The 27190-nt window shown below is 29.0% G+C and overlaps 1 protein-coding gene across 1 annotated transcript; it reads right to left on the bottom strand.

Moving 5' to 3' along the window:
* Positions 1-126: 126 nt before the first annotated feature.
* Positions 127-27190, bottom strand: LOC131932537 (RNA-binding protein Musashi homolog 1; the record flags this gene model as incomplete). The annotated part of the gene is made up of 8 exons (XM_059289456.1): positions 127-7383; positions 9199-9380; positions 12036-12272; positions 14645-14902; positions 22268-22366; positions 23888-23956; positions 26215-26302; positions 27108-27190. Coding segments are annotated over 8 exons (1061 nt in total), but the record flags the coding sequence as incomplete, so codon positions are not given.

Raw genomic sequence — 27190 nt, 5'->3', positions numbered from 1 at the left:
CATTGATTGGAAGATTGCAACTTGAGTCTACCAAACCCAATGATGAGAATATTCACACAAGACCCCCAACACAAGACCCACACACAATACTCCACAGTTCGACCACACATTATAACAAGTCCCATGTCAGTGTTGATACACAATTTTATTGTAATTTTTAAGAGGAAAAAAAAAATGGTGTGCATGACAAAGTAGAATGTTATCATAATTATAAGAAAGGGGAGGGGAGGAAAAGGCCAGATAATAAGCAGAAACTGAAAATTAAAAAACAAGTAATGGACCAAAAATTAAAATAGATGATGTGGTTTTATATTTACAACAAACAAGACTTGCGCCTATTTAGTCCACTCTAGATAGCCTGGGTTAAGGCTAACTAAACCACTTAGTTAGCTTTAAACGTGTGGCTAGGTAGCGTGAACGATGTGGTCAGTTTAATTAACCTAGTTATTTACAATTAGGATGCTTGTTTTATTCTGAACAACTGAAATGGAGCAGAGAAAAAAGTATTTCAATTCCCATTAGCAATAAAAAGATTGCGTACATTCAGGACTTAAGCGAATTGATTGGGGTGATGTAAATAAAATATTTAGAAAAAAAATTTAGTTAAAAAATATTTCAGTTGCCTCAATAGATTTGGCACTCAGTTCTCACATGTAAAAAAAAAGAACTGTATAAACTACATTTACCCTTGTTTTAAAATAAAATACAAAATTGGAACTACTCTTTTTCTCACTATTAAAACTACTTTTTAAAAAACCTCTCATAATTGCATATTTGATACTACTATTTTACATAACAACTAAAGACGCAGGAAAAAGACTAGCATGTTTCTTCCATACAAAAATATTTGACTTGTGCAAAGTGGAAATAAAAAAAAAACATGCTGTACGTTTGTGTTCATTGTAATCAACATATTTCAATATTGTGACACTTCAATAAACTGTTTATTTGACAAGTCACTCAAAAAAAATGACATTTTTGGTGAGTTGAAAATGTTTATAAAAAAAAAATTACAAATTTTACAGCTCAAAATATCCTTCTTCAAAATTCATTTTTTTTTTCATTCTTTTGCAACGAATGTGAAACAGGTGCAAGTCAAATCAGATCATGGTGTGAGGTTCATATTAAAATAATTTAATAGGAAGACAACAACAACTGCTTTTCCTGGTCGAACTACCTACAAAAAACTGACCTATCACACACAGGCATGTGGAGAATCAGTTCAAACAATAGTTGTCTACCTTTACATTAATTGCAACACTGGTTGTGGAAATTGCTTTCATGTAGTTAACCTGGTTGATATTTTTAACACGCGGAAAAAATTCTCAACTTATGCATCCAAAATTAATGGTGGCATTTAACTCAACTTACACACCTAAGCTCATGATTAATTTTTTGTATATATTATTAAAAATGATTGTTTATCTTAGTTAAAAGCAAGTAAAATTTTAAGTAGTTGTAAATATCTTTAATAAAAGCAGCGCTGAAAAAAAATTACTAGCTGATATTTACATTTACCCAAGTTTTGCAGAATTTAAAAAAAAAATGATAAAATTAATTTCAAAGGTGAGTAGTGGAATAATGAGGTGGAGATTATTGGAGAAAAATCATTTTCATAACATTTACGCAAAATAGTTTTATCAGCAAAAATAAAGTTACACTTATTTCTCATCCATTTCCAGTTTGTCATTTTAAAATACACTTAAAGCAATTGGGGATTGTAAGGTTGATAAAATATAAAGCCTTGCATGAAAATAATTCATTGGTTATAATATCCATGGAAAAAATAAAGAATGCAAACAAATGGACTGAAATATTTTGTGGAGACAGTACCGTTAAATTAAGCCTGAAGCTGATATTACTTTAATTAAATTTTTTGGTAATCAACTTCTTTTAAATAAGTTTAGTACTGACAGTAACAAAAAAAAAATAAAACATGCAAATCAATTTCTATATTTAAAAAAAACTATTTTGATCTAGATATGTCATCAAATTTTCTAACCTTTTAGAGCTTAATGATTATTTAAGACTTTTTAGTTTATAGAAATAGCTATGGCTGCAACAAAATCAGGCAGATCAATAAAAATCTAGCATGACTTGGTCCACTAGTTCAAAGATTAAGCTGATAAACACACAAGCATAAGTTCCAAATTCTTATTTTTCGTACCCTTAAAGCTTTCCTAATCTACTCATGACAATTTTCCATTTCATCTAAAAATTCTAATTTTAAATAAAGCTTTTTTTTTTTTAAAATAAATAAATTCCATTGCATTTAGAAACTGATAGAAAAAAAAAAGATTTTTTTTTGAGGTCAGAAGTTGAAACAAGAGAGAATACTTGAAACAACAAGACAATGATAGTAAAGTAGTACAACACTGACTATTGCTTATTTCTTGGTATGTGGATCAACAACAGATACAAGTGGAAAATAAATAAACACTTTTCAGATCTTACCTTTACGTTGTCTCGCTTTACATGTACGCATTATATAAATATATACAAGATCTTCGGAATTTAACATCTAATTTAAATTAGCTTTCATGATTTGTGGAAATAAATGAAAACTGACAACACTTCTAAAAATAAATAAAATTCAAGTTTGTAAGGGGTGACATAAAAAAAAATTTAGATTTTATGAAAGCATCACAGAAATATAATTTCAAATAGAACTCTTTAACTCTACAATTTGTACTAGATAAATACTATTTCTGTCTATCACAAGTAAAAATAATGTATGATATTTTGTTAATCTATTTAAATAATGTAGAATTTTAGGATTATCTTCGAAAATTAAATTTGGGATAGTTTAAAACATTTTGGCATAATAACCAAAAAAAAAATATAAATTAAAAAAAATAGGAAGGGTGTGCCATTAAAAATTTGCATAGTAAAGAAAATGATTTTAAAAAATAAATTAATTAAAAAAAAAACATTCATAAAATCCCACACCTGATAACCTTTGAGACATGAAAACAAACCAAAAAAAAAAAAAAACAAGCTAAATCTACTGAGATCAATCCAAGTGTGTGTGCCTTCATAAGCACACAACCAATGGAAGTTTTCGCTACTTTGTACTTTATAAAAAAAAAACAAAGCTGAAAACAAATTCCATTATGATTGTACCCTCATAAGTACATGGTTATTGTGATATTTGTTTTTCTTCCCATAATAAGTTTATATCTTGTAAGTACAGGTTTAATTGAGAAAGAAAAAACATCAGCAAATTTCTGAATTACAACAATTATAATTTTTAAAAATGCTTCCTGATTAATAAATAGCATTGGAAATGCAGACCTTTTTTTTTAAAAATAAATACAAGCAGTTTATGCTCCTCATCCAATCCACTAAAAACTATAGCTAGGCTACAGAAAGACTTTTTGGTCCAGTTATTCCAATGTGTTTCCAACATTTAAAAGAACATTCTCCTATTCTGTTTTATGATTTTTCCAATAATTCCAACTATTAAAATGAAAACTATCAATATGAACATTTAATTTAAATGTTTCATAATCAATTATACCATTATACATGATTCATAAAAAGTACTTATTGTAACCCTGAAAATTTGAACTCTGAATGTCTCAAGGTTGATTTTAAATCAATTTTTAATGTGTTAAATTTATATTCATCTGTTTTAATATTATATAATACATACTTCTCTCATAGGCTAAATGATTATGATTAAAGCAAAGTAGATATTAGCATACATCTCATCCACAACAAAACATGAGGAAAAATTAATTTGTGAAAAACATGATATAACAGTAATAATTACCGATTGTATTAATTATTGTATTTATAATGTGGTTAAAAATACATATAAAAAGATAATCAAATATATCAGATGTAAATATGTACAGTGTGATTAAGTCATGTGATTATTAAGTGTGAATTTGTTCTTTAAGGTCCAATGCCAGATACAAGATACAATAAACCTGAAGCTTGGTTTAATAAATAATGAAATAAAAAGGGAAATTTAAAACACGAATCAGTTATAGAACATGGAGAGAAAAATTTTACCGAATTAAAATCCAGATAGATTTTTATTCCACTCAAACCAGAAAACAAACAGCACAAAGTTATGGAAATAAATGGACCAGGAGTGAGACAGATTGTTTATCTATTCAATTGATTTCTTAGATTGATATGTACTATTTGATAAAAAGTCTTTTTTTTTTAAATTAAAAAAAAAAAACAATAGCTCAAAACAAGTTTCATAAAGAAACTTCAATATTTCTCTTGGATCAAATAAAATATTAAAATAGTTTTGGATATGTAAATTTTAGTTTAATTAGTAAAATATATTAATCATTTTATTAACAACTTTTCTTTCACCCATAGTTACGCATGTGTTTGTTGAAAGTAGTGTGTGTTATTTAATGTTGAAATTTTTAGAAACGATTATTTAGATCTTTAAAAAAAAAAACTTTTATAAAACTCGTCATTTACATCTGGCTTTCCCAAAATGGTTTATATTTGAAACCCAATCCAACTCTGTGCAGCGATACGATTTTAAAATTTGACTGATAAAAAAGAAAGAAATCTAGTCCTGTGTTTAAATACATGAGTTCCCTCCCTGTACACCCTGTTGTGATTTCTGTGTTGTGGTGTCAAGCAGTGGCATAGCTCTACATTTCACTGGGGCTGACCCTCCACCTTTGTACATTTTCACAAATCTGAACATGTTCCATTCAATGGCTGACAGCCCTGCTACTTCCAACCACGCTAACACCACCGCGCCTTTGTAACAATGAGGTGAAAAATAATTGATATCACAAAGAAGAACCAGAGTTAACACTTTCAATATAAAAAACCATAACAACATGAATGTATACAATTCAGAAGAATGACCAATCATAAACGTAAAAGAAATATAAAATAGGGGGGACATGTTTTAAGTCCAATGGCCTGTTGATCAAACTATTACTTTCACCATGCCCATCTCAAATAGAACCCAACAACCAATATGTGATTAATATGTTTTAAATGTAACTCAAGACAAAAAAAGTTTTTCTGCGAGTGCACACAATTCCTTGCACTATATTTATAATAGCATGCATTCATTTTATATTAACATTTAAAAATGGAAAAAAATATTGCTTTAAGATAACTTTAATTTTTTTTTCTTTTGCGCATAGAACATGACACTAGTGCACAAAGGTAAAAGATTGTCTTAAATAAATTTGCACCTAATATTTTGTATTTGATTGAGAACTTTAAAAAAAAATTTTAAGTTGATATTCCCTTTTAACATAGTTTCTTTGAAAGGAAATATTCAGTATAAATTTATATTAAATTTCTGAATGCTTTCTAGCTAGATTTAAACCAGTTTCTGTCCCTACAAGTGTGAGTATGCTATCACCTAAAAAATCATGTGCAATTTTTTAATGTTTTTTTTTGTGACATGAGTAAGTGGCAGCGCACTCTTATATGATACATTAGTATTTACACAGGTAGAGTAAGTCAATCAGAAAATGGAGGTGCATGGAAGCCTTCAATGTAAGATACTTGTAAATACAAAACAAAGCAGATTAAATCTTTGTACTCAGATCACAATTTGTTAAACAAGATTCAAAGGGAGATTACTACTGTTAAATGAGTTTGTGCAGAGGAAGTCAACTTTTGTTTCACTTTTAAAAGCTAAATGAGTAGCTACTGACATTTTAAATGAGGTTCTATCAGATCAAAGAAGAGGTAAAAGTTTAAATGTTTATAAAACCAACTCTGAAAAGGGATATTTTTTTTAAAAGTGTAAATATTTATAAAATCAAGTCTGATAAAATATATTTTTTTTTCACACATCTGCAAGACAATTAAACTAGATGATGATTTGGACCACAGAATGGAAATTTAAGAGCGAGTCCCCGGGAAATTTAAAAAAAAAACTAACCTACAAGATGTTTCTCCCTGAGATGAGTTACATTTCTAAAGGTTTCAATGTCGCCCAGACATTTCGTGTCAACTTCCTAGGACGGTACATTGGCTGTCATGGTCGCAATAAGTGATCGAGTGGAGGGGGTGGGGGAGGAAATAATTCACGACTAGTTACTGGTCAAAATGGCTGTACTACATGACATACTACATCACAATTTCACAAACATGGCCAGTTCTTGTTTTTAAATTACCCTGTAAGTTTTTCACCAAACAAATTATAGAGGTGTCATTGCATGTTCTCTTTGATGAAATATATTTTCCTCAATATCAAACAGGCATTGAAGGAGATTTTTTCAAAAATGCAGAAGCTGATTAGAAATTAAATTCTGGATTAAATGATTGAAATTCAGAATCGGAAATTAAAAATTTGAATGTAAGAATAATATATAAAAAAAAATTAATAAAAACAGTTCTTACTGCAATAATAAAACAAAATAAAAATGTGTTTTTTAAAATAAAATCAAAGGTTAAGTATTTTAAAACCTTAATCAAAAATTGAATAATATTGTTAAATATGTGGAACTTTAAAACAAAAAGATTTACTTTATAAGCATAGCAGTTAAATGTATTTAAAGGTAAAGCATTAATATCAAACATAACTGGTTACATTAGGGTAAGAGCATTTACAATGTAGGTGTCCATTAAATACACAATGATTACACATTTATAAGTTATTAGTTTTGCATATGGATTTTATTTTATTACAATTATGTAAATAAACACAAATTGGAATTGTGTGCTAGTATTTACTACTGGCTTATTACCACAAGATGTGGTACCGGGTAGTGTAGATTAAAATAAAATTTATATCAGGATAAAAAAAAATTTCATTTGTTTATCATCACTTAGTAAACATACATCACAATTTTAATTTTTTTTTTAAATTTTCAACTCCAAAATGTTGGGTAAATATAGTTTTATCTGAACAATATAAAATATGAATTAATTTATGCTTCATAAAGAACACAATAAAAATACCCAAAGTGGGCTGAGACAATCGGCAAATGAACAAATGAAGGTGACTGCATGGGAACGTAATCATTTTAAAACAAAAATACTCATTTGTATACTGAAAATTTAGAATATTTTATTATAAAATAACCGTCAAAATGTAGTCGACAATTACACTTAAGAATGTTTAAAATTAAATCCAACATTGAAAGTTATTACTTTAAAAATATCGTTGCTCCAAAATAAATAAGACCACAGTCATTGAAAAAATACATTGGTTTAAAAATTTGTCACAGTATAGAAATGGGTAGAGTTTGCTGATTTTTAAAATTGCCTCCACTTGCGATTTTTCCTTGGGTAGCATGTTCGGATGCTACAAAAACTGGACTTGCACTTGCTGCTTACTGCCCCTGTCCAGTGGTCACACTGGACTCGTGCGGCAGGTAAATGTCTTTAAAAATTGCGTCCTGCCAACAGAGCACTAGCTAGACTGGGATTCTGGAACAGGAAGAAAAACATAACGATCAATTAGTAATAATTATTTAAATAATTAATTTTTTCACGGTTTAGAGTTGCATGTGAAAAAAAGAATTCAGCTACATCCAGTCAAATCATTGTCTGTTCTTCGAAAGTTAAAATAATTATCCTTTCTTTTGAATAAGAGCTTTAAAGATAATCTAAAAATTACCCATAGCATTGTTTTTAAAGCACTCAGAGATGGATTCTAAAATAAACCGTCTTCATATAACTTTAATGATTAAAATATACACATAATAAGAATAAAAATTAACTACAGAGGACTAATTATTTAAAGGGTTGTTAGGAATTTTGATTATTTATATTTTTTAAATATCAAAGAGGTTTAACATGCTGTAAAGAATAATTGTAAAATTTTCTACATTTGCTAAGTATGGGCACTACAGTTAATTTTTTTTTTTTTTTCTTGCATTAGGTGGACTACAGTATTTCTAAGTGTAAGCTGATAGTGTCTGTGAAATACATGCTGTCATTGTTAGATTTTTAAAAATATAGATCAAGGTATTCTGAAACAATTTTTTTTTCAACTACTATAGGAACAGCATTCATTAATTGAAATGGAAGATATTCTGAAATAAAACTATTTTAAAAAACTAAAGGAACAGCATACATTTGTTTAGTTGGAAAAGATAAATAATTCCTGACACTAATTGTAGTAATTTAATAAAACATGCAAAATGTTTGCTTTGTAAAAATATAGAAAAGGTCTCAGTTTGGCAAACAATATCAAATACAAGGTGAAACTAACCATACTAAATCAAAACTTTTAAGATTCATATTATAAAAAATAGAATATATTGCCAAACCAAAAATGCTAATAAAAAAATATAAAAAAATAACCTATTTTATTTTTTAATTGTTTTAAAAAAAAATGTGTAAACAGGAAAGAAAATTTTATATGACAACAATAATGAAGGAATTTCCTATAAAACTAGGTCATCTAACAAAGCAAAATTTGATGGCTATAAAACTAGAGGACGAACTACAAGACTTCTATTAGATTTTTAGGCATCCCAAAGCCGCTATAAACTAGTAGCATCTAAAGAAATGAACACAACTGCTACACGGCTGTCTACGAGAGATGTATTATGGGATTGTTAACACTAATGCTTCTAGTGCTGGTACCTTTGTATTCTTCAAATCTTTTTACAACCTATTTTATCATTGATCCTCCGTCAGTGAAACCCAGCATTAAATGTGGTGGCTACAAGTCCCTGGCAATGACAAATGGTACACAAAAAACATGAGAGCTAAACTGGCAAATGGTTTGTTTTACTTAACTCCAGCTGTGGCTTAACTCCCTTGTTTTTCAAAATAAAGTCATTGTATTTTTGAACAGTTATTTCACCAGTAACCACAATTGATTAATTTCCAGTTGTAAATGAACATAATTACATGTCTTATAAAGACAAAAGAATTCATTCATGTTATTGTCAGTAAATATATTTAATTTGTATCTTTAAGTTAATTAATTTCCAACTGTAGATGAATATAATTACTTGTCTTATAAAGGCAAAAAATTTATTCATATTACTGTCACTAAATATATTTAATTTTAATTTTAGTTAATGTATTTCCAATAGAAGATGAATATAATTACTTGTCTTATAAAAAAGAATAATTTATTCAGTAAATATCTATAATTTTAATCTGGAAAAAATGGAGAGCTTCCTAAAAAAAAAAACCTTAACTGGTAAAAATGATTTATTTTATTGAGAAAAAATGAAAATCATTTGAAGATGATTGCGTCCAGAAATAAGCAAACAAAAAACTTACCCTGCCCAATCCAAAAGCAGTGAAAGCCCCAGGCTGAGGGGAGGTGGCGGCGTTGTGCTGGATGTACGTGACGCTCTCCTGTGAGTACATGTCCATTGGGGTGGGGGGAGAGTTGGTGTATGCCCTGTTCATGGGGGAGGTAGTGGTCGGGTAAGATCCATATCCTCCAAGCACTGTAGCCCCTAAACAGAAAATGTTTTAGTCACCGGTCAAACAAAACGTGTAGGAACAGATTGTCTGACTGTAGCCCCTAAACAGAAAATGTTTTAGTCACCGGTCAAACAAAACCTGTAGGAACAGATTGTCTGACTGTAGCCCCTAAACAGAAAATGTTTTAGTCACCGGTCAAACAAAACCTGTAGGAACAGATTGTCTGACTGTAGCCCCTAAACAGAAAATGCTTTAGTCACCGGTCAAACAAAACCTGTAGGAACAGATTGTCTGACTGTAGCCCCTAAACAGAAAATGTTTTAGTCACCGGTCAAACAAAACGTGTAGGAACAGATTGTCTGACTGTAGCCCCTAAAATGTTTTAGTCACCAGTCAAACAAAACGTGTAGGAACAGACTGTCTGATTGATTGTAACTGTGAGGACAAGGGCTGTGGAAGCAAATCCAGGAAGAAAAGTAGGCTTAAGTCTGAGTCAACAGGCCATAACATGTAGACACCTATGACTTCAGTTGGAGGAAATCCCCACCAGTATGATAGTTGAGAACACAGAAGATGATTTCTCATTATACACATCAAGCAAGATGTGTAGGAAGAGATTTTTTTTATACATATTCACACAAAAAAATATTTGTAGTAACTGTGATTGTTATTTTACAAAGAAAAGTGTTATTTTTCCTATTAGTCCTCACTCTATGTTAAAGGCAAATGGTACAGTCAATTTTTCTCTCTTTTAGCAGCTTTGACAAATATTTCTATAAAAAAAAGCTACCAATCAAATAAGCTTGTACAAGGGAAAAGGCAACAGAACAAATTAACTCTCTGCACCATACTATGGCTATTTGACTATTGGGCTTTTCTTAAATTTGCTGAAGAATTCATGAAAGGCAAAAACCTTATTTGTAAATCTAGACTTAACCTGAACAAAATAAAAACTTTTTTGTGAAGACAGATTTTACCTGAATACAACTCAAATCAATATTTGGGAAGACAGATTTTACCTGAATACAACTTAAATCAAGACATTCTTTTACCTGACCAAAATGAAAACATTTGTGAAGCGATTCCAGACTTTACCTGATCACAACATCACCTGCTAAGTTGCTTCAGTTGTCTGTTGTAAGATGAGATTATCCACCATAATCTTTTATTTTTAAGATTACCAAGCAAAAACAGACTAGATTAATCCAATTTAATTTTTTCACCTGGACTAAATTTTATAATTTCTGATTAGGTTACATTTTAATTTCAAAATTATTTTGTATTTTGTGGCAGCTTTCTGTGTGGTTTAAACTTTACAGATGTAATGGATCTTGTTGTTTATTTTTTCCTAAAAAAAGTCTTTAAGGTAATCCATCTTCAATGTCTCTGTTAATTTTGAATATTATTTTCACAGTTATTTGAGCTTCCTTAAACAAGTAGTTTGACTGAGTTGTGATCCTCTCAGTATTGTCTCGAAGGCCAGAGCAGGTGGGAACCAGACATTTTCTTTGCTTGTGGTGAATTGTAACTGGCATGCTTTTTTTTTGTTCAGATATTTTAACTTAGAAATTTTTTATCATATTTTAAAATTTTTTTATTAATATTTCTGATTGTTATATGTGAAATAGCTACTAGCACATTCAGATAATTTATAATGAAATTTATAACAGTTTTGTTCTAAATTTTTATTGTTAGACAATTATGTTTAAAAATCTTTACACATATTCCTGATTTTTTTTTTTCTAGTGAGCCATGTTGATTTCAATATATTTTAATTTGAAAATAACATTGGCATGCTTTATATTTTCACACTTTGATTATTGGAAATAGTTTTTATTCCATCTTTCATTCTCTTCAGCTTTAAGATGGTTTAACACATCATATCTACGTCAATTTTTTATCATGTATGCCACAATAATGACTGGAAAGTAGTTTTCAAACTGTTAGTTCTTGCATATTTTTTGTTTTAGTCTTTAGCATCCACGTATGCTATTGGAGGTAAACTTTTTAAAACTCAGATCTGATGTTCTTTTAGAAAAATTCTCTGCGATTCTCCTCTTTTTTAAAACATATAAACTTCATCATATAAATATATTATGCTTTAAATGAATAGAATTTAGAATATAATGAGAAAGAAAGGTAGAGTTCAAGCTAATACAGTTGAATGAGAGACAGAAAGAAAGAATATCAAAAGTGATGGTCTAAGTAACACATGCAGAGCTAGGAAACTAATGGAACACAAGTGAGACAACAAACACAAAGAGCAGACTAACTAACATAAAACTACTAGAGGCAACTAAAGATTATACACATTATATTCTAACGATATCAGTGCTAAATAATTATGTAGGTCTACAGTGCAAATAACATACATTTTCAAATTTATCCGTTATAGAATGAAATTATTAGTCTTTGCATTTTCTTAATATTTAATTATCAATGATAAATACTTTTTAAAAAAATGATTCTGCTTGTTTTAAATTTGTTAACTTTGTTGATGACTGTTGGCAGTGTTAGTTTACGATCTACAAAAGCTGTTTCTAAAAACTAGTTCACGTTTTCTTTTGTGTGGTAAAATCTATGAACAAAATGTCTTGAGTGAGTCTATGCCGACAGAGAAGTTGACAACTAAACATGACATTTGACAGACGACATGACATGGAATGACACAACATTGAAGCACCCACCAACAGTGTGACCGGCAGCTCTGGACATCAGCTCCCTCTGCTGGTGTGTGGCGGTGGCTAGGGTTAGGGCTGTGGTCCCACTATCGTTACGTGGGGTCAGGGTCTGGGGGGCGGGGAGGGCCAGTGGGGCGGACACTACTGGATTAGCACCAAAGTCTGCATAGGCTGCACCAGCATTGGCCATCATGGCGCGCTCAGTACCAGCAGCTGACAAAGGGAGGTAACCATAGCCAGGGACTAAAATGGACAAAAGGGAGAGAAAAAAAAAGAAAAAAAATAAGAGTTATCTTTTCATCATAATATCAAATTAATTTATATTTTTTTTTTCACTATTAAAAAGCTCAGTGGTAGAGCGCTTAAATTTGGTCCCTGGCTCTGGCATTGCATGGATGGTCAAACCCTGGATTGCACAAACACACACCATTGAGGTTCCAACTTTTTTGGTGGAAAAAGCACATTTAAATGCTTTTTTTTAGTTATTATATTTTAGTTGTATTGACACTAGCAAGATAGACAAGGGGAGGGAAAAACTGCCTGGACAGGGTGCTCCGATGCAAGGGTAAATACAAGGAAACACAGCAGTGATGTCCCATGAAAACGAAGGATGAAATGGGATTAAAATTTTAATTACAGAAAACAGTTAACGACATGTTGACTGTTGGGGAAACAAAGAAAAAAAAAACAAGTTGCTTAGATGGACGACAGATTAAAAAAATAAACAGCTAAAGAAATAGTGAGGTAGTAGTTATAAAAATATCTAGACCTCTACTAGGAATGCCATGCATTGATGATTTGTGTTAGATATCTACAAGCATCTACTACTGAATTTTTTTTTTTCTATTTGCATCAAATTCAATACGAATTTTGGAGCCAAGGGCTGCAAAGGAAATTACGAAAAAAAAAAAGACAACTACTCCAATGGAATGTTTTGTTGTGTTAATTAGGTGTGTTGTCGCAATTTTGATTTAGCCATTCCATGCAATAAGCCAGAGAGATAGAGATACTGGTTTAGAAAATTTTCAAGGGAAGTAAACAATCTGAGATGTTTTCATTTCCCATTTTGGTAACTTTACCTGAAAATCTCTAGCCCAGTCATCTAAGTTATCGGGTTTTATATAGCTTAGATTAAATATATATATATATATCTTATAATATATAACATTTTTAAGATATATCATATTTATTAGATTTATACAGGAACCAGGAAAACAATTTAATACTAAAAATGATTTCGAACTGATTTTGTTTTTAAATCATAAACTGAGCTGATAAAGATTAAGTTAACTGGACTTCACCATTGATTTCGGAGGAGGAAATTAAAAAAGTTTTCCTCTAAAATTGGAATTTTAAAAAATCTTATTCTATTTTCCTGGTTCTAAAAAATTACAAGGCAAACTTGTGTGAATAAATTTACAAAAAAATAAATTATTTAGCTTTGCTTCATTCTCCCCCTATCCAATATTTTCAACATGTGTGCCTTGCTTAGTTCTATGGGTTATGATTTAAAGATGAACCAGCACGGCCAAATAATTTTTTCTATGGCAGTGTGTGGACAGTGAGACAAACAAGACAATTAGGTTGATCTAAATATCTAAACATCTAAAACTTTTAAGCCAGTTTCATAAAAAATGTACATAACAATCATACAGTATATTACAATACAATCTAATATAACCTAAGGTTATTTTTAACTAATTAATTCCTAAGTGCCATTTAACAACAGCTAGAGTACAATAGAAAAATAAAAGATGACTAGATTTGTAAATTATAGGAATAAGATTTTTTTTTTCAATAACTTTTGAAAAATGTAAAACGAAAAAGAAAGAATAAAAACCAAGGCATTATAAAAATAATGTGTTAAAAAAAAATAACAACAAAAACCAAAGGTAATATTACCAACAACAAATAAAAAGAACAACATATTCTAAAAGTAATCATGTCACAATTTCTAATAATAGGCACATACAAAAGTTAATACAAAACAAGAATTAAAGTTAATAAAACAATTATTCACATCAGCATGCCTGCCTTGCTATTTTACATATCACTTGAATATTGAATGTTAGTTTAGATAATTAAAGTTAGTACTTTTCAATTCTGCAATTCTTTATAATCTTTCTATTTGTGTGTTGTATAACAAATTGTCAAAATTAGTACTTATTTTCAAAAGTTCTTAAGAATACTTAAAATTAATTGATTCAGACTTCCTTCACTATGTATGTATTTGAATGATTTTTACTTTTACAAATATCTTACTTTTAAACTTATATGATAATTCATATTTGGCTCAACAATTTAAAGATTTAGTACTGCAAAATTGTAAACATAAAATAAATTCAAATATTTAACTATGTTACAAAAGTAAAAAGTATTATGAATTTGTTTTTCTCCATACAAGTGATTAAAAAGCAATTGCAAATAATTTCTGGAGACCTTTGTTAAGATGTACCAACCACCAGATGCTAAACTAGACAAAATCTGAGCTAAATTGACTTAGTGTACACGGAAAAACCAAGGGAGGGAATACATGGCCTATTCTAAGAAAATGAATAAAATGGTTAATCTGGTGCTATAAAAAAAAGAATTGTGAATACAGTTCCCTCCCTTACCAGGCACAGGGTTGGCCAGAGTGAAGAATGAAGTGTTACATGGGTTAGGTGGTCTGGCCACCTGCATACAAGGTGTTGAGGCGGCGTATTGCGCTGGTCGAGGAATTTGTGGCCCTACGGTGGAGCCACAGGCAAAGACGGGGGTTGCCTGCGTCAGTGTTAGCCCAGGCGGCGCCGACCCCTGGGACATGGCAGTGCTGGTGCTACTTGCCGTGGACGTCAACCCCACGCTGGGAATCATGGTAGGGCCCAGGCTGACTGCGTAGCAACGATTGAGAAAAATAGGTGGTCCAGTGAGATTAACACTAAACGCCAAGAACTAGATCTACATATAGTTAACAAGTTGACAAACTAACCTCTAATATCACCAAAAACATAAACAGACATCTTCACCTACCAATAGAAAGTGAATGTTAAGTCCTTTAACACAGTGAATAAAGGAAAAAAAATCAAAATGAAGTAAAAAATCAAACAAAATTCTAAATGATTGAAATACAAACATGTCACAAAAATTGATTTTAGTTAAGCATGCAGCTGTCTATTACAATACACATGAGCTAAACTACAAATTCATACTACGTGAAAACAAAAAACACTTGTATTTAATCTTTCATATTTGGGTACTTTAACTTGAAAGAAACTGTTAAGTAATCTCTTATCTAATTTATTTCAACTCAAATACATGCTATTAAAGTTAAAGTAAAAAAAAACATGTTTGACTTGAATTAACTGGATCATTTAGAAGTCCGTAAAAATGTATAATATAGACAATACATTTTAAAATTAAAATTTTAAAATTAAAATCTATGAAGTTTTTTTCATCTAAATTTTAAACAATGTATTATAGAATTGAACATATCACTAAATAACCAGTGCTAGTAATTTCAGTGAATGAAAAAAAAAAAGCACTACCTAAGATATTTGATTGAAGATAAATAGTTATAAATAAACATTGTTGTTACTAGCTACCAATACAATCTAATTTTAAAAGATGCACAAATTTTGCAGTCTACACAGCTAAAAATAGTTTTCTAGGTCAGCAAGGCATGCATTTACTAGCCAGTTCTTAGTACAAGTATTAAACCATGTCAAATTCTACAAGCACAACTAAACTCTAACATAAAATGTATAACTACTTTTAAAAAAGTGGAGTATGAGAATAGTTTATGAAAGTAAAAGAGAAAGATGTAATAATCACATTTCTATTATATGATGAAGCTTATATTTCAAATAATTTTTATCACAGAGGCTCTCAACCTTTTTGTTCTATTCCCTAGCATAAATTCTTTTTCTTCAGTACCCTGTAATGCTGTTGATGTAAGCAGGTTATAATGAAATGTAAACAAAAATATATGTTCAAATTACCCTGTGTGTTCTTATGTGTGTGTGTGTGTGTGCTATGGGTTGAGAACCACTGACAATAGAGTCAGAGAAAACAATCATTGAACAAGACATTGCACAGACAATCATTGAAACTTAGATTGCGAAAACAATTTCAAGAAACATTGAAAACTTTTATTCATGTTTCCCTTCCATTCAGCTCAATTCAAATACACAAAAGAGCAAGAAAAAGGTTCACGAAAAAAATCAACAACATTCAACATTTCATCATAAAATTGATATCAATTCTTTTAAAAAAGGTATATAAAAGTGCATTTTTATATAATAAAAAAGTATTCACTACAGCAATATCATTTTAATACACCTTATTTTATTTCAAAACTTTCCTTAGTATCACTCCAATAGTAGGGTTCATATAGTCCTAGACATTTTTCTAATTAAAAAGTCATTAGTCTTTACTATAAATATAGATTTACCACTTGAAAAAAAAATTAATTAGTAAATGGTTAGGAGAATCTAGTCTGTTCTACTTTTTGAGTTGACAAAAAAATGCCTGAGATTTAAATTTTATACAGTAAAAGAATGGATGTGACAATAAGCACATTACTAAGCTGACACATGAAAATTGCAAAAAAATAAATTGCACACTATGGAAGAGGGGAGCAAACTACATTGTTATGTGGGATCAAGTTGAAAATCAAAACAAAAAAATATAACATAGGAATGGGAAGCCAGTTAATATCTTTTTATATATTTTTTTAAAAATATTGTTTGTGGCAAATTGAAGCACAAAAAAAATATACATACAACTGCAGTGTAGATTTGTTTCTACACTTGACATGGGGGTTTAAAAACCAAATTACTTTTCTTGAAATGGTTGCCTTCCATTAAAAGAAAACTTGCCAGTCATTCAAACACACATAGAAATAATTTAAATTTTAAAAGATATGTACATGCATGCATTATTCAAAAATAAATAGTACAATGTCAATAATCATATAAGAAAAAAATGCTGTGAATATTAAAGACAAATTAAGAATGATGAAACAGAAATATACTTTATTTCATTGTTAAGTCCTGCCTGATTGATTCAAAGGTTTAAAAAAATCTGAACATATAAACAAGCATATAAGAATAATAAAAATGGCATTTGTAAATGTATATAGTTTGGCTTGTGTTTGATTTCAGTTTGGTTTGGATGTAAGCGCATGCAAGTATGACAAAGTAAAAGGAAGTTTAAAAGGCAATAAATTGGTGAGAATAGCTGAGTGAATTAAAAAAATGTACACATATCAAAAGCTGCAGAATGTTATTATCATTTTGTCCTTAAAGCACTAACCAATACAAATTTTGAATTTTTAAAATCTTCATCATCTTAACCAAACTAGTAGTCAGCAATCTTTATTTAAAATATATAACCAATGAATGACTATTTATTTGGTTTTAAAAAAAATTCCCAGGCCATAAGATGCTTATTTTAGTTCTCGAATGGTAAACATTATACTAAAACAATTGCTACATGTGTTTCAATTAATAAACAGTTTTTATACTTGATTAAAAGAGAAACATGTATTCTTCACTAAAAGATTTGAAGTAAGCCAACCCCTAAACTTGGCAGTTTTATTTAAATGTGAAGTAAAAAAAAAAAATTTGTGCTGACTACTTTTTGATCGACTGGATCACTCAAAACATATTTAAGGGTGATTAAAGTCAGTTCTTTTGAATTTTAAGTAAAATTTGTAACTATTCGCCCATTTTTATTTACTGATAATAGCTAACCATATAAGGAAGTCAGCCAATGATTTTATAATATAAACTATAGACACGTGAATGTTAATTCACAAGCCTGACTAGTGGTGGTTGTTGTACTACAGTTAAGTAGTTCTTTCAGTCTAATATTTTTAATGTCAATGGAAAAAAAAATGTTTTTAGTGGGTTAAAATTTTATTCAATCAGAAGCTGGTTTCATTATGTAGCTAGCTATTCCTTTTTTTTATATCTGACAAAAATCAATTCATGTGTTTTGAGATTAGTGAAAACAATTCTATTTATAAACCTAAAGTTTGGATCAAACAGTGAATATACAGAAAATATGTGTGATTTGTAAAATATTAAAAATATTATACAAACTTGTTTTGCAACATGCATAATTTATGTTCAAGGAAAAGTTAAGATGAACACCATGGTCCATTTAAATATTTTGTTCATAATTTAAATGTTGCTTCTCTTCATTTGAAACTAATCTAAACTAAAACTAATCCTCTTAAATTTTAGATTTAAAAAAAAAAAACAGTACGTTTTTTTGTCCTCTAAATATTAAATTAACAATTAATTGTAAACATGTTCGATATTCTAAAACTATATGCTAAGCCCATTTGAATAAAAAAATATTACAATTTCTACCTAAAATTTGAAAAAAAATGCTTAAAAGAAAAATTGAGGGCAGAGAGTACACAAGTTTACATAGTGGCCAACAGAAGGCTTTGATTGTTTAAACATTGATTAAATACACATTTACATGAGGTAAGTTTTAGAGGGGGCAGAGAACAGCAATACATTTTGATATCACAGGAATCGTCACTGAACTTTTCATTGAATGTTTCTACCTCTACAATAAAATTTGTATCATTGCCATTTTACAAGCACGACGGAGGTGTTCATTATTTACAGAATAAAATTGGTAAATTGCTAGTTATTCTAAAAATTTGATAATTTAAAACAAAAAATGCCTTTAGCTAGCTATGATGAGCTTTTGTAATACTTAAAAAAAAATATTTAAATACTGTATGTAAAATAAATAAAATTATATTAATAATGTAGAATATCCTAAACTTTTGTTTTAAAATACTGAAATGACTACAAAAATAAATAGGTATTATTTTTTTTCTGTAACCAATATAAACAAACAGGAAACTGGTATTTCATTAGATATGCCCTTTTTAATGCAAGTTTATTATTGCTTCAGTAAAAGAGGACACAGTGAAGTAACTGACTTCTCTCATGACAAACGGTCAACAGGCTCATCAGTTGAGTTCAACACTTTGAAAGATGCATTAGTACCATCAAATGTTAAATGGCTTGAAAAATATAAATAGAATAGTTTATAAATAAAGATCGATAATGAATTTATTTCCTTTTTGAAAAGCAGTTTTGCTTGAAACATCAATTTTGGTGAAGTACAAGTTGAGATAGTGAAATAGAATATATTTATCAAAATATATATATATTGATATTTGATCGACTTAGTCTGGCAAATATATTGTAAAAAAATATGTTTTGCTTTCAGAAAAGTAGGACATTTTAATTTTTTTAATGAACTCTGTTATAAAGAAGTCTAACGAGAAAATAATTTGTTACCTTCATTATTAATATAAGAAGCATAAAGAAATAATTTGTCTTCTAAGGTTTTACTTAATGTAAAAACAATATATAAATGAGCAGAAATGAATTTACAAAGCAACTAAAATTTCAGTAATCTACTCCAGTCTGTATCAATGTAATGACTAATTTCCTAATCCTTCTGCTTTTATCTAAGAAATACTACTGCAATTCTTGAATAATAGATTATCTGTTGACTACAATATACTACACAATAAAATAAATTCATGAGAGTGATATTAAAAAAAAAAAAAATAACTGGTATAAAAAAGTCACAGGGTTGAAAAAACTGGATTGTCTGCCCAAGTGAACAAGCCGGCAGAGTTACACATCTTGCGAAGACAAAAAAGATAGCACAATGAAAAGTTGAATCATTTTATAATACAGGGTATCACAAAGTAGATGGGTGATGAGACATTGAGTACAAATATTACATTAAACAATACATAGAGTTTGTTATTGGTGTGGGACATGCTGCAAATAATTTAGAAATTTAATTAAAATACAATACAACCAGCGAATCAGATGTTTTAGAAAAAAAAATTACCTTAAAGATAAGCAGTGTCATAATTTTTATTAATTATTGTATGTTTAATTATTTTTCTAAAAGTATTTTAAATACTAATGCATTTTATTTCGCAGTATATATGTATAAATTGCAACATTTGTTAAAAAATTTCAAATTCAATAAATAAGTTGGAGATCATTTTAAAACATCTGTGGAATCTACATACAAATTAACTTTAAGCCATTTCCATTGATATTATTTAAGTTAAGTGTTAAAATAAAAAAAAATTTTGGGGCTAAAATATTCAAATAAAGTAGTTTATAATTGTCAAAATGTATTTACAATAGTATTCCTATGTAAAAAAAAACATTGTTGGGCAAAAGAAAAGCTGAAAAATAAAATTATATTCAGAACAATTCCAGAGATTTTATTTGGACTTATTTCAGTGCTACTGGTGTATTCTGTGGCCCAGTGCTCCTGGGCAAGTTGGAAGAGGAGTCACACTGACCCAAGCCTCACAGAAACACCAGTCAAAGAAAACCACAAGACAATGGTGAACATAACCATTCAAATAGTTGACAAATGTAAACCTTCTGAGGGGAGAGTGACACAGAACATTGAGCTTCTGTTAATGTGACACGGCTGTTGTTTATGAAATAGATAACCTCAGGTGATGAAAAGTTAATTAAGGAATTAATTAATTAATTGGTGTGTAGAGATAAACAGGCAGTTGTGAGGGTATATTTAATGAGGTTTTAGCTTCCTTAAACAACATATTGGAAGAAGTTGAAAAATGAAATAAATAAAACATAATTGCTACCCTGATTCCAAATATAAAAGTAAAATATTTACACATCAAAAAATACTTTTAAAAGGCAGTACTCAACAGGGTATTGCTTTCTTGTCAATTTTGGCCCAGCTAACTTTAGAATTATATAAGTTTTAATGCAGTTTTGCATGTCAAATTTGATGGACATATCTAAAACTAAAATAAATAATGAAATACAATATAAATGCAATGGTTCGGATAATAAACATTAAAATTACTATTTTCCTTGGTAAAAACGTAAATTTAAAAAAAAATTTTACCAAAGCTGAATCTCTAACTAAAAAGACTGTTGAAAGTATCTGATTTAATAAATTTGTTAAAACTATTTCACTTCAAATAAACATGAGTAATATTGAAATTAGGCAAAAATAACAATGGCACTAAAAAAGCAGTTTTCTTCATGTAAAAGGAAAATCAATATATTTTTGAAGCATTATATACGGGAGAAAACTTAAAAAGCTACACTCAGCACTACATGCATTGGCTAGCTAATCGCACACTTGATTTAGACGCATCTTATTTCTGTTTAACATGAATTGAACTATTTACCTATTCTCGGTGATGGTTTAAAATAAAATCATGTTTTTAATAAGTTTAGGATATTTAATCCATTTTTATTAGTTTTAAAAATTATTACATTAATTTTAAATTTTATGTTTGGTATACAAAAAAACTAGTCAAAGTCTAGAAAAAACATAAGCCTAAATTTTGAACGCTGAAAGTTTTACATTAATAATGAAATTCTTTTCATCAGAATTATTTTTATAAAAATACTTATTAAAATTGTCATGATTCAGGCACAAAAGTCCGCTGCTTCTTTAAATTCAAATATTTTTTGCAACTGATACTTCGTGGTTTAAAACCTTTTTTGTTTGTTTTAAATTACATTATGTATAGAAATGATTTACATGAAATAAAAATTAAAAAGCTGGAAGATTTTCCTAGCGCATAGCCAGGTCACATTTTGCATTGAGTATGTCTTGCAAGTGTAGGTGACCCTACATTTACAAAATATTTATATGTATATGTATATATATATATATATAAAATAATATATAAACGACGAACAATTATTATATGTACAGAGCTTGGAGAACTAAATGAAGGGGAAGTAGCTGAATCAAATGTTGTAGAATATCTTGCAGCTTTTCTGACAAATACTGCTGCATGAACTTTAAGAATTTCAAATTAGATTTATTTTTAGTTTTGGACTGTTATAAACTGTAAAAGCAGTGAAAAAAAATAATAATGGACATTTATAATTTCAGTGACTTTTTTAAGCAAATACATGTCCTTTATTATAGATATGGAAAAAAAAGGGAAACAACTAAATAAATTATTTTTGTCTTGCTGTTGAAAGAGTTCTCTGTTTCAGGTTGAGTCTTCAATTCTTGATCATCCGTTTCTCTCTTCTGTAAATCTGAAGTTTTCTAATGCCAGCTCCTTCTGCTCTGTTCTCTCAATCTGCTTCAGAAATTCCACCTGCCTATGGGACCTGCTGAGAGAAGTATTCAGAAGCCTAAATGGGCTTCCGGGTACCATGAGGTCAGATGCAAAAGCTCCATACCTGTCGGGTATGTGATGTAGCCAGGGGTCATTGGGGGAAAGCCTGCTCTCCCGTAGGCCGCCGCCGCAGCAAATCCTGGGAAGCCCGGGTGCATGTAGCCTGTAGAAGAAGAAGAGTGGATGGAAGGAAGTTAGAACTTAATTCAACTCTTTTTACATAGCATGTTTGAAATATCAGAGTTAACAGAAAATCAGACAAAATTCAAGTAATTTAAAAAAATAAAGAATTAGATTGATTAATTCAAACAATTTTAAATAATTAAAATATCATCAACACATAAAAAAAAATTATGTAAATTAAGGGAGATAATTAAAAAAATAATTATTAAAATAAGAAATTCGGTCATAAAGTATAAATGCATTAGCTTTGTCATAATTAATTATATTCATTCAATATACTATGTTGTTGAAAACAATTTGTTGAAATACATTTTTTAAATGAGTAAAGCAGGGATCTCAACTAAATTATTTTTTTATATTATTTGGAAGTAATTAGTTTGATTTTTCACTTCATGCAAATACATGCAACAAGATTTGAATCACATAATTATATTAAATGTTTTTTAATGTCTTCTTTTCATCTTAGAAACATAATCCAAAATGAAAGATTGGAATAAATTTCAACAAGAAAAGAAATGTTTTGACATTTGAAACTTCAACAGTTTCTAAATGTAATGTAATGAATAATAAAGAAATGTATTTTAGAAGCTAATATCTCATTGTGGTAAGGTAAAACAATTATAGCTGTTTTCTATATATAGTAGGCTTAATTATAAATCTATGAATAATATTCTATAGTTAAACTAAGCTGGGCATGCAACAAAAAAGCCGTAATAAAGCAAATGCTAGAGATATATTTTCTTATAACAAATTTGTGTTATGAAAATCAACATCTTTCAAGATACTGATTTGAATTTATGACTTTTTCGGTAAACAAATTGTGGATTTGTAATTAACTTACCTAATGCATTTAACACTCAGGTTTTACTTATATATTAAAACAAACTATGACAAAGCATGATTGTATTTCAACTTATTAAATTTAGTCCAAAAACTGTAACAAAATAATGTAAACATTTTAAGGAAATTCCTTTAGCTATATACTAGTAAATAAAATAAATATTCTAATTTTTCACATAAGTTAATGAACACAATGAGTTGTGAATATTATATTGAAAAATGTTAAATATTAAATTGATAAATTTAAACTTTTAAAAACTTGTTGCTAAAAGTCTCAAAAAATGTTATGAAATGTAATATTAAATTTGTACCAGGTTAGTCAAGCAAACAAATAATGCAAATAAAGTAGACTAATTCTGATTTTTATTGCTTGAAAAATCAACTTATTATTTCTAGTATGTGAATATATTACACTAATTCCTATTCAAGAACATAATGAAATGAAATGTATGTGTAATACTTTTTTTATATAAAAATAATAACTGACCTAAAAGTTTATACACATTTTTAATCTCTACTTATAAAAAAGTGAAAGTTGATAGTTGTGCTTATTATAGAACAGCAGCTCCCCTATATAAAAAATTGTAAAGAGAAAAAAAATGAAACTTGGAAAGAAATCATATTTAAACATTTCTCAGTTCAAGCTGAAAAAATCACTTACATATTTCTGGAATAAGGGCTTCTTCGCCAATCAAGGAATCTGTATAGAATATCGCGCCATCCTCAGTCACTAAAGAATGAATGAGAGAGGAAGGTAGCTAGACTCACAGTACATATGTTAGATAAGTACTGAATAACTACTCATCCACCTTAATTACCTCATGTCTTTGTATTCTTAATTGAAAATATTCCACAATTTTCTACTATTTAAAAAAAATAAAACTATCAGTAACTGAGATTAAGCTAAAATTTTTATTTAAAACTTTTAATTCATTGCAATCTGAGTATTAACTAATTTAAAAAAATTTAGCTATACTTGTTACTAACTGAAAATACATTATTTGAATTAAAAATTAAAAAAAAATGTTTTTAGAAAAATAATTAACAATAAACAAAAATATATTATCTTTGATATGAAATTATAGAATATTCTGATGAAAAAGTGTGCTAAGCTAATTTATAACATGAGTAAAGTTATAAAACAAAATGTCAGACAGCGATTGGATAAGCCTAATTCATTATAGGCCTCTATTTCATTTCAGATTGTGTTGCTAGCCTCTGAGACAGGAGTTTGGTTTGATCAGGAAAAAATATTCCTTACATATATATAATGAAACATCAGAAAGAGGTAAGACGCATACTTATTCCTATCATAATAATTAACCTATTTTTTCAAAAAAGTCGGCCGCAAAATGTCAATCTTATTTTACTAAATACATGAATTAAAAAAAAATTAAATGTAAATTTAAAAGTTCGACATGTAAATGGATAAAATTTAAAATTTGCTGTAGTAAATTGTATTGACAGTTAAATCTCCCACTAGATGCTTTTTAATTAAAGCTGCACAACGTTAATAAAATCCCAAATAGGTAATTTGTTAGTAATTAACACTTACATACACTATCTACTGAAAACTTACAGAGCAATAAAAAAACTCAATTTCTGTCCATTAAATATAAAAATGTATACGTTGAAAAAATGTTTCAACACTTTTTATGCAATTTAAAAGATTTTGTTGAAGTGGAGATAAGGAACATGGAGGCAACTGTTGCATCACAAAAAACTGGTAATATAAAAAAATACAACAGTAATTCACAAAAAGTATTCCTAAGCTAAGTTTATGCAGAGAAACCACCACCAACGCTAAATGATATATTAATGTTAAGCCACTCACTACACGATATAATAAATATATTTATTTATTTATGAGCATTTATATCTTGCCTCCTTTATATAATTTGATTTTCTATTTTCTTTATTTGGATTTTTTTTTAAATTAAATCTCATTTAAAGTTCAGAGAAAAAGTGACTTAAAAATCTTGTCTGTAAAAATATACATAATTTATATTTGTTTCGGTTTTCTAATCACACTTTTAAAAAAACAGGTGCAGACAACCCAATATCAGCAAAGCAAACTGAGTTTTCATCATCATTGTTTTTTTCCTCAAATAAGAATATAAAGCTTCTCAAAAATGGCAGTGCCGACACAAAAAACGTTGCAGCTACAGCAGTTATTACTTTATTAATAGAAACTATCTCTACCTAACGAATTTCTATATATATAAGCATGCGCCTACACTCTTTTAGATGATGCTCATTACCATAAAAATGTGAATAAAAAACAGGTTATAAAAGTACAGAGGCTACACATCACAATAACATAGGACTTCCAACACATCATAACATTTGCTTTGATAGTCCACCCACCATCACAGAAAAAAAAACAGGAAATATTAACCCCCCTTTTTAACTGAAATAAGTTGTGTTAAAAAATTAAGTCTACCCAATAATAAAATTTTCCTGTAATGAAATTGGTTCCTAATTTTATTATTTGTAATAATTTTGAAAAATGCTTTTTTTTTTAGTTAAGTAAAAAAAAAAAAACCAAAATTTTTTTTGCTTAGAGAGTGGGAACAATTTTAAAAAGTCCACACAATGCTAGAGAAATTAATTCAATTTGGACTAATGAAAAAAAAAACCTCTAGGAAAATTAGGGGCCCAACAGGCATCTTTTTGTGAGCTAGAAATGTAATTAAATGACCAATTATATCTGAGTATGGATATACCATTTTATAGTGGAGTGGGGAAATAACATCCTATAGCAAAAAATGAAAATAACATCGTATAGCGGAGCACGGAAGTAAAATCATATAGCGGTGTATGGAAATACGAAAGCTGTGTATGGAAATACAACAGCTGTGTATGGAAATACGAGAGCTGTGTATGGCAATACGTCCTATCAAAGCAAACAGTCAATGCTGGAGGGTAGCCCTATAGTGAAATAGAGGGCGCATATACGTCATAGGGCAAATATCACGCTGTACTGACCAAGGGCACCTCGAGCAATGCCGCGACCTCTGGCTAGTGGGTTTGTAGGGGCCATCACTTCTTTGGGTTGAGCCTTTTTGCATTCAACCTGGGAATGTAAAACATGAATCTTGTTTGAAGCTTGCATTCAACACATAAATAACACATGTATTCAACAGGTAAATATGTATTCCAAAAGTAAATGACACATGTATTTAACAGTAAATATGTATTCCAAAAGTAAATAAATGTATTGAACAGGTAAATAAAACATGTATTCAAAAAGTAAATAAAACATGTATTCAAGAGATAAACATAACATGTATTCACCAAGTAAATAAAACATGTTTTCAACAGGCAATCAAAATATCTATTCAACAAACGAATCAAAATATATATACTCCTTAATTAGACAATTCAAATTTGTATTCATTAATTGTAACAACTTTTAAACAATATAAAACATGTATTCATTAAAGCACAACATAAAACTACTGAATCAATTCCAGCCTGCCTGTTTATGTAATCTACAATAACAATACCTGTACCAAATAATAATCCTAGCCCAAATCATAAATCAAACTTTAATGATAGAAATGTTTTTAGACATACAGAAATTCATATTGTTTTATATAAGCAATCAAGTCATTTTTTTTTTTAATTTCACAGGTTAATATCTCACAGTGACTTGAATGTTTTATAAAAACTTATTTGATCAAAGACTAAGTAATGTAGCAATGCAGTAAAGTTGTAAGCAATTTTCTATCATTCATTCTATTTCACAATGTTAAACAGAAACACATTTTTGTAGTATCTAAAAAAAAAAAATTAACACAAAATTAAAAAATTATACAAAGTTACAAATTACTGATGTAAAAGAATACTATCTCAAAGTAAGATGTTTAAGTGCTCACCATTTTACTGTTGATCTCATGAAAATGAATCTCAACAACCTTTTCAACAACATCTTCAGATTCAAATGTGATAAACCCAAAGC

This window comes from Physella acuta, unplaced genomic scaffold, assembly GCF_028476545.2.
Source record: "Physella acuta isolate Inbredline_101_S28 unplaced genomic scaffold, ASM2847654v3 ptg002201l, whole genome shotgun sequence".
Classification (NCBI taxonomy): Eukaryota; Metazoa; Mollusca; class Gastropoda; family Physidae; genus Physella; species Physella acuta.
Note: the sequence above shows the minus strand (reverse complement) of the source record. Positions and strands in the feature narration are given on the sequence as shown.